This window comes from Scaptodrosophila lebanonensis, unplaced genomic scaffold, assembly GCF_003285725.1.
Source record: "Scaptodrosophila lebanonensis strain 11010-0011.00,11010-0021.00 unplaced genomic scaffold, SlebRS2 tig00000098-arrow-pilon, whole genome shotgun sequence".
Classification (NCBI taxonomy): domain Eukaryota; kingdom Metazoa; phylum Arthropoda; class Insecta; order Diptera; family Drosophilidae; genus Scaptodrosophila; species Scaptodrosophila lebanonensis.
The window spans coordinates 580,134-594,666 of NW_022060568.1; the positions used below are offsets into that span (position 1 = coordinate 580,134).

Here is a 14,533-nt window from a genome sequence, read left to right on the forward strand (position 1 = left end):
CAAAAAAAAACACAAAAAATTGGCACAATTTGCCGTAAATTGCGAACAGCAGCTGATTATGTTAATTATTTGCATAGAATTACGTAAATTTTTCTGAATAATGCAAAATAATGCATTACCCGCAAAAGAAAATGTAGACGAAAAAAAGAGGGAAACGCTTTTCAGTTTGTCAAATTATGGAAAATTATTCCAAAGTCTTCAGTTCCTTGAACAGTTTTTATAGCTGCTTACAAAAAGCCAGCAAGCTTTTAGAAATGATACTGGTTTTCATCCATTCCATCGAAATTTCTCTAACTATTTCTGAAATAAAATTTGCCGTTGAAAAGTGATCTTTAAAATACCGGGATAAAACGTTAAACAAGATCCTTGTACGTGTTCATTTGGTTAATTCGTTTTTTCCGCCTGTTTGTTATTTGTTTGCTTTTAATGGAAAACTTGTGTGGTGTTCTTCTTCCCAACAGAATCGTGGGGAATTCCTTTAAATTATATCTTGTAAAAAACGTGTTTTGTATATTGTTTCTCTGCATTTATCTGGGAGAGTACTTGTAAAAGTCAATATACATACTAGTTGGCAATCAGCTTTAACTGACTATTATGCTTTCCCCAATTTAGGCTGTAGGGCATGCCAAAGTGCGGGTAAATGCTTTCAAATTTAAATAAAATTATCTGCTTGCACTTAGCAGATTTGTGGCTTCATTTTATGGCGATCGTTTAATGGTATTTTATGAGGGTGCATAAAATATACAAGTTAAATTTATTGGCAACTCATTAAAGCCATTGACTTTCAATCTCCAAAAGTAGTTGCAAAGGCAACAACAAAACAAAGATACGCCTCATGTTCAACGGCGATTTGTTAGTTAACTTTTCATTTCTTTTACTGCAATCGTCTATATGTACAAGTATTTGTTTTTGTTATTGTGGCTGGCCTAGCTGCGCGTGTTACTTTGTTGTTAGCTCGTATATGTACTATATATTGCATTTTATATATGTGTGTGTATATGTGCTTATATTTATGGATTTTTGGCGTTTAACACCTAAAAAATTCAAATTAAATATGCTTGTGAATAGCTGGCCGCCAATGATATATATTTATATGTATTTTTTGTGTTTCTCTAATCTCATGCGTATTGTTTTTAGTGTTGTTGGTTTGGTTTTAATGCGTGATTTCCGCAAGGCGAATAAATATGATAATGTTTGTGGCGATTACGCAAGTTGGCAATTGTGTAAGCATTGCAATTTTTACTTTTCATATACACAAAAGAGTATATATGTATATATACATACGTATGTATATTTGTGTAATGTATAATGTGTGAAATGTTCGAACTAAAAACTTGAGGCAGAATAGACGCGACAAGGCCTTGGCTTGTTTTATTAACTCATTCCGGTTCAAGTTTCAACTAAGGACAAACTGAAGCTTTGCTATTCTGCATTAAATGAAGCCTCGCTTGCTGCTTAGTCCTGCCGGTGCAGACTGTCTGGCTATGTTGCTTGCGCGTTGAGTTGTCGTATGTGTGAACGAATGAGGTGGATGAAAGGTGTTGCATACTTTTAGGCATCGATTTTAAACGCAATTTACTCTTCAATTTTTTGTTTTCTGTATATATTTTTGTTTTTTCTTCTTTATTAAAATATGTAAATTCAGAAGCACATCATTATAAGCTAATTATTGCACATATTTAACACACTTTGTTGCTGTTGGTGCATTATTAAAATAATAATAATTGAAAAATAGCACACACAGAGGAAAGACATTCATTTTGATTTGCATATTATGAGATGAATAAGGAGAAGAAATTTGATATGGAATGATGATTAGACGCAAAAATACAAAACGAAAATTTATAAACAAATAAATAACAATGGGAGGCAGTAACAATTTCAGCCAAAAACAACAACAACAACAACAGCACACAAAACACAAAACGAGAGGCAACTCTTATAACTAAAATGTATAAGCTCGAGCAATCGGTTATCCCTCGAGCAGCTGCGTCGTCTTGTACTCCACCGCGGATCCCATTTCGGCGCCAAGTTTTTCGCGCACAAACTCCCGTATCTGTTGCAATCGCTGCTCTGCACCAGTCTCCGTTTCCGCGGGCCCCACTGCATCACGCTTGGCCGGCTGGCCCTGGTGCATGCGGGCCATCTTCAAGCTATGTGCATGATAGTTGTAGGGGGGCGGCGTGATGGCTACGGCATCTGCATCGGTCTCACCACTGGCTTCATCTGTATTGGCTGCCGGTGCACTAGGTGCCTGGTAATCGTGTCCAGCTGCGCTTGTCGCTGCCACATCTGTGCTTTCCGCGCCCTGTTGTTGTGGATAATGCTGTTGATGGTCAGCCGCTGAGGTGGGCGCATGTCGTTCGTAAGGTCTAATGGAGGGGAGGGTATACATATTAGCTGCATAGTCTGCGCCACCAACGCCCGCGCCACCACCACCCTGTGTCGCAAAGATGACCTTAGTGTGGGTGGGTCGGGGATTGTTCTCTGTAATGGGCAATTCGTGTTGGGCATGCGGATTCTCGACAGCAACTTGTTCCGGTGCCGGGGCCTCTGCATGCTCCGCCTCGGGCACATAGATGGGTGGTTGCTGCTGTGACGCTTCCTGTGGCTCACCATACTGTGTCTGTGGCTGTGGAGCCATGGCAATCAGATAGAGTTGCGGCTGATAGGCATTCTCATAGCCGGATTGCTGCACCGCCGGCTGTGCGTAGTAGAATTGCGTCTGGTGTTGATAGGCCGTAGGTGGACTATAGTAGGCCTCCGGCTGCTCGTATTGTGCTTGTTGCTGCTGCTGCTGCTGCTGCTGCTGCTGTTGCTGTTGCTGGTGATGCCGTCCCTTGTAGCTCTGATAGACCTCATCGATGGCCGCATATTGTACGGGTGCTGGTGTGGGCGCCAACTGGTGGGCATAGCTAACTTCCGGATTATAGTGAGCCTGCTCGTGCGTTTCTGGTGGACCATAGGTTTCCACCGGCTGTTGTTGGTGTTGCTGATGTTGTTGATGCTGTTGATGTAGCTGCTGTTTGCGCAGATCGGCTTCCTGAAGCAGACGCAGATACTGAGCAGCTCGGATTTCCAGATATTGCTGCAGCAGCGTTTGCAAATGTGCCGCATATTTTGCCGGTCCCGGGATGCGAAGGACAATGACAGGCTCCTGGTAGCCAGCACTATCAGCGCTGCCATCATGAGTATGCGGCAGATCGATTTGTGGCTGCTCCGGCTGCTCTTCCAGCTGCTGCTGTTGGTGGTGGTGCTGGTGGTGGTGCTGTTGCTGTTGTGCCGGCTGCGTTTCGTAGCTGGTCTGTGGCTTTAGCTCGTAGGAGTAAGAGGGTTCAATCGTTACACTCGTAACTTGCGTGTGCTCGAAGCCGGCGGGTGCGTAGGAGGCATATGGAGCGGGTGCTTCTGTGGCGGGTATATCGTGTTGAGAGTACGGGTAGAACATAAATTTGGGCGCCGGATAATCATAGCCGGGATGCGCATAGCCATAGCTGTAAGAAAGCAATGATTAGTTCGATTCTGTTTGGATACTTGTATGCATTTTAATGGCAATGTACGAAACTATCTACGAGTACAAAACGCACATCTTTGCTGTTCAGACAGGCAGATAGTTTGCCAGCAAATTTTACGAATTCCTCAAGTAATTCGTGCATATAATTTTTTCAAATGAAACCAGATATATAGTATATATACTTTTCTGCTACAACAAACTTAGCTTGCATTTACTTTTGAAAGCGTTTGTTTTAAATTAGAAAACAATGTGTGTTCAAATTATTTGCATGTCTGTCCGTAGCTTTAAAGCAAATAATATAGTAAGATATAATAAGGAAGATATAAACCTTATAATAGATAGGAGTAACTCCCCCTTTATGCACAATTACAGTTCTTTATACTTAGTATCTAATGCATATGAAAAGTTATATGCACTTGGTGCTATTAAAAGATAATTAATTTTGAAAGCTTGTCAATCAATAGAAACCTATATGGTTTGGAAAAAGCTTTTGTATGAACTACTTATTGGTTTATAAAAATGTTGAAAAAAGGATGAAAAAAGAGGAGTCTATTTAAAATAAATTTTAGAGAAACATAATATGTAGTTCGCGACTCCTGATAATGATGAATTAAAGTTGATATTTTGGTAAGCAAATTCTAAGTATAATTCTTTCGACATTGTTTTTTATTTTTTTATTTTGCTTGAGAGTAACAGATGCTGAAGAAAATCTTTTCCAACATTGCAATACTTACTAGAACCTAGATACTAGATACTCACCCAAGTTCGCCATCGATGGTGCGTTTGCTGTTCTTGCTGCTCGTCACATTCTCGCGCTCGACCTTGATCTTGATCTTATCGCCGTGGAGCTTGAACTGCTTGTCCAGCTCCTTGATGAACTCCAGATCGTCGGCTGGTAGATTCTTAAAAGTCTCTGCAAGCTGAGGGGGACCGTTTGTCAACTTTGGGGGCAACTTTTTGCCGCCTTTGGTGGTTGCCGATGGCGTTGTTGTGGGGTTTGTCGCTGTCGCTGTCGCTGTGGAGGGGGCACGTGTGGCAATCTTGACGCGTGGCTTGCTCGGCTTGTTAGCGCTGGCTGTGGTGGCCAAGGCCGGGGGGGTGCTGGGCGTCTTCGTTGGTCGTTTCTTCAGTGTCGTCACCTTCTTCGGATAGCCGCCAGCTGTCTTCGTATTGGAGCCGTCGGACAGCCCAGTGGCTAAGCAAAGCGCTGCGCTCAGTGTGCACTGCAAATGGAATAGATTGGGAGGGAGAGGTTAAGGTGGTTTGTGGCATTTACCTTTGCATATCTTATCTGTGAATTTTGGGTTGCAGGCACTTTTGTTGTGCCTTCTTTCCTCTGGCTCGTTGGCTTTGAACTCAAGGTGACTAGACAATCGAAAATTGGTTGCGCCAAAGCTTTTTGTTTGCGCGCTGCTTTTGCTTTTGCTTATGGTTTTAGTTTTGGTTTTTGTTGTGCTTGTGGCGCTGAAAGGCGACGATCCACATAAACTACGACCATAAAATATCAATAAAAAGGCCAACGCTTTGAATTGCAAACAACCACTAACAGTCCCACTAATAATGCACTTTCGAAGCAGGGGGCATTCAAAAAAGGCTTTATGTACATTTGCCATTATCATGCATATGTCGAAGTCCAAGTCGATGTCTCTGCGAGTTGGCGGCATGAATGAGTTTGAAGTTTGAGCCGCGTGTGAAGGAGGATTTATTGTAATGGTAATAGTAATGGTAATAGTATTGGTGTTGGTATTGGTATTGAAAACAGATACAATGACAGTGCGACACTTCTTGCCGCAATAGCCCGATAAAAGAGATAGATGTGTTGAAACGTAACCATAAAACAAATTAATTAAATAACGATACTATGTATATGACAAATTAACACTATTTCATTCGTTAATTATTTAATGAGCGGTATTCATAATGTCCATTTTATATTTTATATCCATTCTTTCTAAAAAACAACTTGTATTGATTATCTGTTAGATAAATAGTTTAAAGTTTTTTATTTGCGTGCCTTTATTTAGAAATAAAAATTACGTACAATTATTATAAATTGGCATAACTTTGAAGGCAATTTGCTTATTTTGCAATAATAAATTGGAATGTGTGCAAACAATTTAAATAAAATTGAATTTATCTAAGAGGTAAGTAATAAAAAAGTAATAGGCTTCTATACTAGCAAAATAATAGGTTGTATATAAAATAAAATCAATTTGCATACATAAATGTTGGCAGAAAGCAGCTCACAAATTTGTTGACTATAGCTCGTATAGTATCCAAGATCGAGGCGTTCATACAGTCAAACATATTCATAGCTTATCAGCACTGCTAACTGAATAGTTTTCACATATGGTTCAGTTTCTATTTACTGTAAATAAATAATTTCAGAAATGTCCCGTAACCGTACCTTGTTTGTTGACCAACGTGTGGTTGACCACAACTTGCTGGAGAGACAATTTCAACACCTCCCAACCTATTTTGCATAAATGACAACGCGAACATATGTATGTGCTTGTATGTACGTGCACATACATACTATATATACGAGTAAGTATCCGCTGCCAACACCACAAACTATCTAGCAGATAGTTAACTTTTAATTGCATTTTGTCACTCAATTACCGCATCGTGGACTGTGCCACGAAACTGGCACAGTGTGTCAAGACATTTTAATGGCGGCAAGAAATGTGCGTTGTCGTCGTCGCCGTTGTTGTTAGTGTCTCTCTGTGTCTGTCCGTTTGTCTGTCGTGTCGGGCGCAGCACGCTGCTGTTGCAAGCAGGAAGAGTTTGCTGCGAACTTGCGTCAACGTGCTGCACGGACTCCTTCAAATTAAATTAATAAAAACAATATCTTGTCCACAGCTGTGCCGCTGCACAGTGGAAACATTTCTGAATACCATAAGCACTTTTATGGGAAGTGTGTGTTTATGGAAGAAATCGAAATATTTTGGATATATTTTCAATATATTTGAAATATATGTAAGCCAAGAAGGAAGCTGTGACAAGTGGGGAAAGAGAGAGAGAAGGGTTTAAATAGGAAAGGATATTCATATCTAATTCATTATCAGCATATTTATTGCCATCAGTGCTTCCACAGAAAGAGAGAGAGAGAGAGAGAGAGAGAAAGAAGATAACAGGATTTAAATAGGAAAGACGTGCAATTACAAATTGGATACTATGAGCTAACATTTCCATATCTAGTTTATAATGATCACAGTTTCCGAAACAGGTTCTTCCGTTATCTTGAAGCTTTCTTGTTATGAAACGAAATTGCAACAGAGACTAAGTGTGTGTAGCTTTAGTATTAATAGAAAAAAAGTTAAGTCGAAATTTCCTACGAAAAGATTTGTTGTCAAGTTATTAATAAATGCATTAATTCATAAAAATCCTCTTATTAAACTAGAAAGTACAAATTAATAATTGAAGTCAGATTCAATTTATGGATGGAATTAATTTTAAAAGAGAATATTATCTGACTGGATTCGGCCTCTCAACCCAACGTGCGTTGACAATAAGAAAACCAAACAACAACAAAAAAACTTACGAAAATAATTTTTGCTGTCAAATGTGTTGTTGTGCGTAACTATGTTGTGGAGTTGTTGGTAGGATTGTGGAGGGAGGGGGAGTCAGGGGAGGGGACTCAATAGTGCCGCGCTTGGCTTCGCTTGCATGCGAATTTTTTTAATGTGATCTTTGCTGCTGCTGTTGTGGTTGTTGTTGCTGGATTATATAATATTGTCTGCACTTGTTATATTGCGATGTTAGCTTTTTGTTGGCCACTATATCCATGTGTGTGTGTGTGTGTGTGTGTGTGTCTGTGTTCAAATTGATTTATCTGTGGCAAGCAGCAACAATTTCATGTTATAATTTCATTAAACTGCCTGAAATTGTTTCAGCGCTTGCTTTCGCCTTTCACTTCGCAGAATAGCCGACAAATATAGAAATATGAAGTTATGGAAAGCCAAGTGCTCGCAAAGAAAAATTACACGCACTTCAGGCAGAACATTATTAACTGAGCCCGTCCCCCTCAACACCGTCCACCTATTGCCTTCAACTTGCTCCAACTCTAGCGTATTCGAAATAGCTGGAAAAGGACAAAAACAAGCTAAAACAAGCGGGCTTGTTACAGTCGAGCGAATAAAATAAAGACTGATAATTAAAATAATAAAATAAAATCCTTTTTCTAGTGAACAAACATGTTTACAGACTTTAGACAAATGTGGATTATTAAAAAGATGTTCATGATTCACTCATAAACTGTTAAAACACACTTTATATATATTTCAGTTGATAAGGTTTTATAACCTGTAGTCTTTGTTGTTAACTAAATTTTGTGAATTAATGAAAAATGGAATGAATACATACCAACATGTAGAATAATCAAAATGTCTAAATGTAGCAATATTTAAAATTAATTTAGTTTCACTAAAGACATCATATTTTCCCTGTTTTTTGGACTGGTGTTAAATCATTACTTGTACAAATGTAACATCGTTTAAAGCCAGCCAGATCTGGCGGTAAAAAGTAAAGCCAAATTGGCAGCACTATTCACTCTCCAGTAGCCCCTAATTGACTTTCTCGCGTTCATTAGCAGACATGGGTTTGCTTTTTTTTTTGTCAGAGACAATATCAGCAGCAGCAGCAACAACAACAATAACAACAAGAAAATATTTGCCGGTGGCGCTCATCGCGCGCCACGCGTGAAAATTGGAGTCAGCTGGCACATTTTGTTTTGCTGCTGTTGTTGTAAGTTGTAGCTATAGGTTTACCGTTACTGCTGCTGCTGCTGCCGCTGTCTGTGCGCAGATAATCATCGAATGATGCAACACTAAAAAACATAACAATCAAATTAAAATTAAAATTAAATACACACTCTTCTGTAGTTGCCAATTGTTATGAATAACAAACAGCAATCACAACCACAACAACAATATATAAAAAAACAAAAAACAACAGCATGTTTAACCCACATTGAAATGTTGCATGTTTACCTTAAGAGCAACGGCAGTTTAATATAAATAGGCGGCATTTATAGGTTGCCATTTTTTTTAAATTCCCATTAATATTCTTTCTCTTTTTCTTGCAACGTTAATTTTTAATAGCATTTGCAAATGCTATTTTTAAAATATTACCGAACATAAACAAAATAAGCGTAATCTGACTTAAATTATTAAATGTGCATAACCCATCTAGATGGTTAGGCGAATACTTAATTTTTGAAACCGTTTCAAATTTGTAAAAACTAAATTTATGGTCAGGTATGCAGATGATTAGCACATTCGCATAATAGCTATTATTTTAGTGTAGAATACTTACAGTCTGACTAATGTCTTAGCAATTGTGTGCGCTTTATCTTAAGTTGTAAGACTTACTAAAATTAAATATTATCTATTAATTAATTTATTAATGAGCCGAACCAGTATAATCTGCCCGTCTGTCCTTTGATATGAACGTCTTCAGCTAAAGCTGACGACTGAAGACAGTGAAAGGGTATTCTTCTAAGTTTATTTTAGATTGTCGATATACTTTCTATAATTTATTGTAATAGTCGCTTCAAAAATATGCCCAATGAAGCATTTTTAAGTTAAAGTTTGAAGATCATATTAGAACGCCAATATAGTCTGCTTTCTGTCTTGTTTGCGTTAAATATAGAGAGCACAAGTTCAGGATTGTTTTAGATTTTCAACAATCGCTTGAAAAAGATGTCTTATGAAGCACTTTATTATTTATTTTTATTGATTTTTTTTTCAACTAATCGTATTGATTTTTCAGGATAATTTAAAAAGTACTTTCACTGGAGAGCCTCGAAAGCTTTGGGTCGCTAATGTCATGCTATAAATAACTAAACAAATGCTCCATGTTATATCTTACTAAGTATTTCTTTCTAGTAGTTCTCTAGTTTCTATGGAGCTCCTACTGTTACTCACTTTATCCAAAATAAAATATAAAACATTTTTGTTCAGCTTACTAGCCTAAGCTTGAAAATGAACATGAATTTGAGTTATAGCTTGAATATGAAGGAAATCAGTGAGTCAGAAAGCAAATAAAAATGTTTCAACTACATGCTCATAATACGAGTAATGTCCAACGCCAACGCAAGCCATCAAAAGCCCGATCTCTTCAACGTCTTCAAAACTGAATGCAAGATTATAATTCCGAACATATCGCAGACCAACATCAAACGTTGCACCAAAATCATTTTTCTTCGCTCGCTAATTGGCTGGCAGTTAGAAAATGCATAGATCGTAGTTATTAGCTAGTTAACAGCTAGTTATGGCTTGCCAAGACGCACCCGATCCCCCACCAGTCCCGGCACACTGCACATTTATTTACGCAAATGCCTAACCCCGCCACCCCGCCACCCCGTCCACCCACCATCCTTCCAATGAGAACTCGTTTCGCAGCAATGCGGATGGCTGGCCACTGAATGACTGTCTGTCCGCCTGTTTGTCTGTTTGTCTGATTGTGTGATTGTATGACCAGCTGTCTGCTTGTGGTTTTATGTGCAGCTCGATCGTTATATAAAGTTATTAGTACGCTGGCAAGTGCCGTCAGGACAGGCGATTAGCGTTGCGCATTGCATTGTCGTGTGTTGTGGCTGAGCGCTTATAATGCTCTTAAGACATCAATTAAGATAAGGACTCAAATATCAAGGAAGCTGAGACAAGATTTTTCAGGTTTTATCGATGATTTCTAATATCAGCTTACAGTTATCAATTATCAAATTAGATGAAATAATAATACATAACTTAATACCAATTAGTCGGATACTAGTAATAAATAATAATAATTCAATTAGAGATATCAGAGAGACACTTTAAATAGCTCCAAATACGCCTATTTCTGAAATATTCGTAAATCGTACATTTTAGCCGAAGATGTCTTTTATGAATACGCAGAATATGTGTATATCAACATTTTTATCCTTCCCCTATAAGTTTAATAATTGGACTTTCGAATGCTTATCAAATAAACTATTCATCCCGGTGCTTCAGCTAATATTTTAGACATTTTAGCGCCCCTTTGTCAGTGGTGCCCAAAACGTGTTAACTCGAATTGGTTAGAGCATTGTTATTAGGAAGCATTCTAAGCAAAGTGTTCAAATTTCTTTTTGAAACTTTTCGAAATTAAAACTTTACCCTTAATTTAAGTAGAGAACAATTCTTCTGCAACGAATTGACATTAAAATCGATATAGAGAATTAAATTATTTTACATTTGTACTATGCAGCTTATGCGATTATTCTTCATTCTTTTGATTGAGACTTATACGATAAACGAGTACTGGCGGCACAATTGGGAATTCTTGTGGGTCCCATATAAGAGTTGTCGGGCATAAATGCTATTTTTGCTGCCTAATGCCACAAACATTTTATCACTTACATCACATCATCTCGCAACAATTGACAGTTTCGACAAATTCTTGCACATTGCAATAAAATAAAGTGCCAGCGACTTTTACAGGAAGTTTTTCTCTCAGCTGCCATTCGGCTGTTTTTTTTTCTTTTTCTTCTTATTATTTGGCAGAAAGAAAATGCAAGCAAATGGCCAACACATACACACACTATGCCTGGTTGGCTTTTATGTGCCCGAAAATACACAACAAATTTTAAATGATGAAGAAAAAAGAAACCGCAGCAGCCGCAACCACAACCACAGGCAAAGCCATAGCCACAGTCACAGCCACCACACATACAAGTACACAAGTCGAGCGGGTGCCATCAGCTGAAGGAGCACTGAACTAAGTTGGGACCGGCTCCGAAGTGTTTGTTGCTGTTGTTGTTGCCATTTGTTGGTTAACATGTTATGGCAACAGCCGAGAGCCAACACTCCCACTGTATGCGCTTTCTAAGCTCCAACTATTACGTGCCTGCCTGCCAGCCCGCTTGGAAAACCGACTTGGGGAAAGAAAAGAAAAAAGCACCAATAACAGCAACAACAATCTTCAAATATATTCATCTCACCGGGCCGGCTGGGCGAGTAAGATGCAAATTAATTTGCCAGCCATTGACGATGACGGTCGCGGACTTGGATTCGAAGTCGAAGTCTGACGAGGAAAAAGGAAACGCAGCGCGGTGGCTGAAGGCGTGGCTGGGTGGCGGACGGCAAGGTGGCTGTGTGGTTGGTGGGTGGTGGGAGTTGGGTGCTTGAAATAGACGCCATTTGTACAGAGCGTAGGCGGCCAGCAACAAACTTCATTTATTGTTTTGCTTTCGATATTGAGATTAGTAAATTTTCAACGATTATTTCCCAGACAAATATTCCTAAATTCCAAATATCAAAACTATCCGCTAACATGTCGAGCCGCGTTGCCTGGTTTGTACGTCTGGTGCTGGTCGAGATGCCCGGCATGGAGGCGACCATCAAGGACATTGCCGACGAGATGACACGCCGTTTGCAAATTGCCTGCGACGAGCGCTACTTAAAGTTTGTCGAGGATGTTCTGGTCATGGGTGTGCGGGACGGTTTTGTCGAACTGTTGCCAAATGGAGCGTACAAGGTCCGTACCGACAACTGATCCTACTGATCAACCCAACCTAACTCAACTCAACTCAACTCAACTGAGCCCAGCTGAGCTAAAGAGGCAAAGGCCCTAGACTAAGATTGCATCGACACCAGCGAGCGTGGCAGGACCGAGTTTAAAGTGGAAAAGTGGAACGTCAACAGTTTGTTGTTGACTGTTTTTGATGCTAGTTCGCCTATTGCATTCAAATAAATTTTGTAAGGTGGTATCTCAAAATCTACTTTTGCGTCATCATCATCGATATAGAAGGGGGGTAATATTTGAAATGCTCAACTAAGGACATCATCTAGTCTTATCGTATAATGCCATCATCTAAAAGAGTCGTCTATCGTTATCATCTCAACTCGACTTCTAAGTGATCACCTTAAATAAACACCCAAACACAGCTTGGTAATCATCTAAAGCTGTCATCTAAAGTTAAAAACATTAAAAAGACAGAACATAAGCATCAGAGGCTTCCTAGAGTGTTCATTTGATAGATTTTAAAGATTGAAATCACCTCTGAAGTTTCAAGTCTACTTAAAAACCTTGTCGCTCATTTATTTCATTATCTTTAAAGCACATACATTTTTAATTAAAAATTACACAAATGTGAAAAAAAGGTGCAAACATAAATGAAAGGGTCTATCCATTTATAATGATCAAGAGATGTTTTTATAATATATTTTTTTTAATGATAAAGATAACTGTTATTGAGTTTTAATAATGAGTCCGAGAAGTTATTATCGCACATTTTTGAAATTAATAAAGTGCTTTTAAATGATTCCCGAGAATATTACGAGTGTTGTTACATACCAAAATCAATGCTAATCTCATTTTCTTGCTTTCGTTGCTTATAGTCTCCGTTCGCCGATTTCCGTTTGCACTCAGACAATGCTCATTGAGATCGATTTTCACACATATATATGATATACTCGTGTATATAGCGGCAAATAGAACTTGAGGGCGAGGGTTTGTATTTTCTCACTATATACTTGTAGATCGCTTAGCGATTGAATGCACAGTTACACTTATTAGTTATTGAAAAAAAAGTATACTATATATGTATGTATGCCTGCATACAAGTATGGAAAAAAATATCGGAGTAAGTTAAATGCGAAAAGCCACGATGCGAACGTTCAAAAGTCGCGCGCTTAACTGTGGATGGCGCTGGCGCCGCGCTTGGTTTTTATGGCCCAGCTCCGGAGCTCTGTCGAGCTGAATTTGAAGCTGCGACAGAGGTTGGGGCGCTTACACTATGGCTATGGCTGGAACTGTCTTCGTTGTCTTCGCTGTCTTCATGTTGCAGCAAGTTACTTGGCCAGTCAGTCAGTCAAGCGCACGAGCGTGCGAAACGAGCTTCAAGTCGAGTCGAGTCGAGTTGAGACGAGAGTGGAGACGAGACGAGAGACGGGAGGGCACAGGGCTGAAGGAGACGAGCTCCCAAGCTCGCAATGACAAAGCCAGACAGTGAGTGTGTGTTGGTGACTGTGTCTGGCTGAAGGTGTAGGTTGCCAGCATCAGCATTGTTGCAATAATAAACAAATCGCCAGATTTGTTTTTTATTAAGATAAGAGCAACAACCACAACCACAACTAATTTAGCATGCGCATTTTCCTTGTGGGCCCTTTTCCTTACCTCAAGTCGTTCCAACAGTTTTGGTCTTTATCTGGATAGTTTTAAATAGCTGTACACACGGGTATATATTTACATATTGTCGGAGGTAAGTGAAAAAGTTAAATGCAGTTAAGCGTTATTAAAGGAACTAAATAAATATAATTACTTGAAATCTGAAGAAATAATTGGAATGGTAAAAAGTATGTAGTTTAATAAATAATTTTACAAATTCTGATGTTTTTAATCGGTACGATATGAGTTAAATTCTTAAATCTATTCAAAAAGTTATGCCTAAGTTGTCAAGATGATGTATAAAGTTTGAGAGGCACAGGGGAAGTCAACTCACAACAGAACTTAAAAATTGTCTGAATTTTGATTTTCAATTGTCTTCTACTATAATAAAAACCAAACATGATATTTCGTCGTTTCTGGATTTATAAGCTGCTTAAAATGTTTATTACGCGCTCTAAAAGCTAAGAGAGGAAAGCAATACAATAGATATTGAACAATAAATAATAATATTGTGAGAATTAAATGACTTAATTTATGTTTTGGCATAGAATGATATACAAAGTATTTTATATAGCATTGTTTGTTTTTCAAAGGATCATATTTAAACATTATAAAATCATTCATGGTCTTAAATTCTGATGTTGTGTAGGAGCTTAGTTTTTATATTCTTCCAGAAGAGGCCAAATAATCTTCAAATACATATGTACCATCAATAAAAGCGGAATTTATGGAAGTATTGTTGTTCAGCAAATGGGCGGCAATCATCATATGGCATCAGCATTTTCACATCAGTCTCATTCCCAGGCAGGCATTCTCCGCATATCTAAGTAAAATCCATCAGTCTATGTATTTAACTGGTTGCCTTTCCAATTTATGCACCCCCTCCAT

At 38.7% G+C, this 14,533-nt stretch overlaps 1 protein-coding gene across 1 annotated transcript; it reads right to left on the reverse strand.

Moving 5' to 3' along the window:
- Positions 1–1,972: 1,972 nt before the first annotated feature.
- Positions 1,973–12,880, reverse strand: LOC115627933 (RNA polymerase II degradation factor 1). The gene is made up of 5 exons (XM_030523826.1): positions 12,833–12,880; positions 4,492–4,737; positions 4,274–4,434; positions 3,284–3,494; positions 1,973–3,235 (listed from the first exon to the last, which is right to left on the reverse strand). Exons 1-5 carry the CDS (start codon positions 12,851–12,853, stop codon positions 1,973–1,975), a joined length of 1,902 nt encoding a protein of 633 aa, XP_030379686.1. The 5' UTR covers positions 12,854–12,880.
- Between the last annotated feature and the right edge of the window lie 1,653 nt (positions 12,881–14,533).

Coding starts and splice junctions, on each gene's coding strand:
- LOC115627933 (XM_030523826.1), bottom strand. CDS start 12,853: ATGAGATTAGCATTGATTTTG. Junction 4,435..4,491: donor ACCCCACAACAACGCCATCG/GCAACCACCAAA, acceptor GGTCCCCCTCAG/CTTGCAGAGACTTTTAAGAA. Junction 3,236..3,283: donor CCAGCTACGAAACGCAGCCG/GCACAACAGCAA, acceptor CAACAGCAGCAG/CTGGAAGAGCAGCCGGAGCA.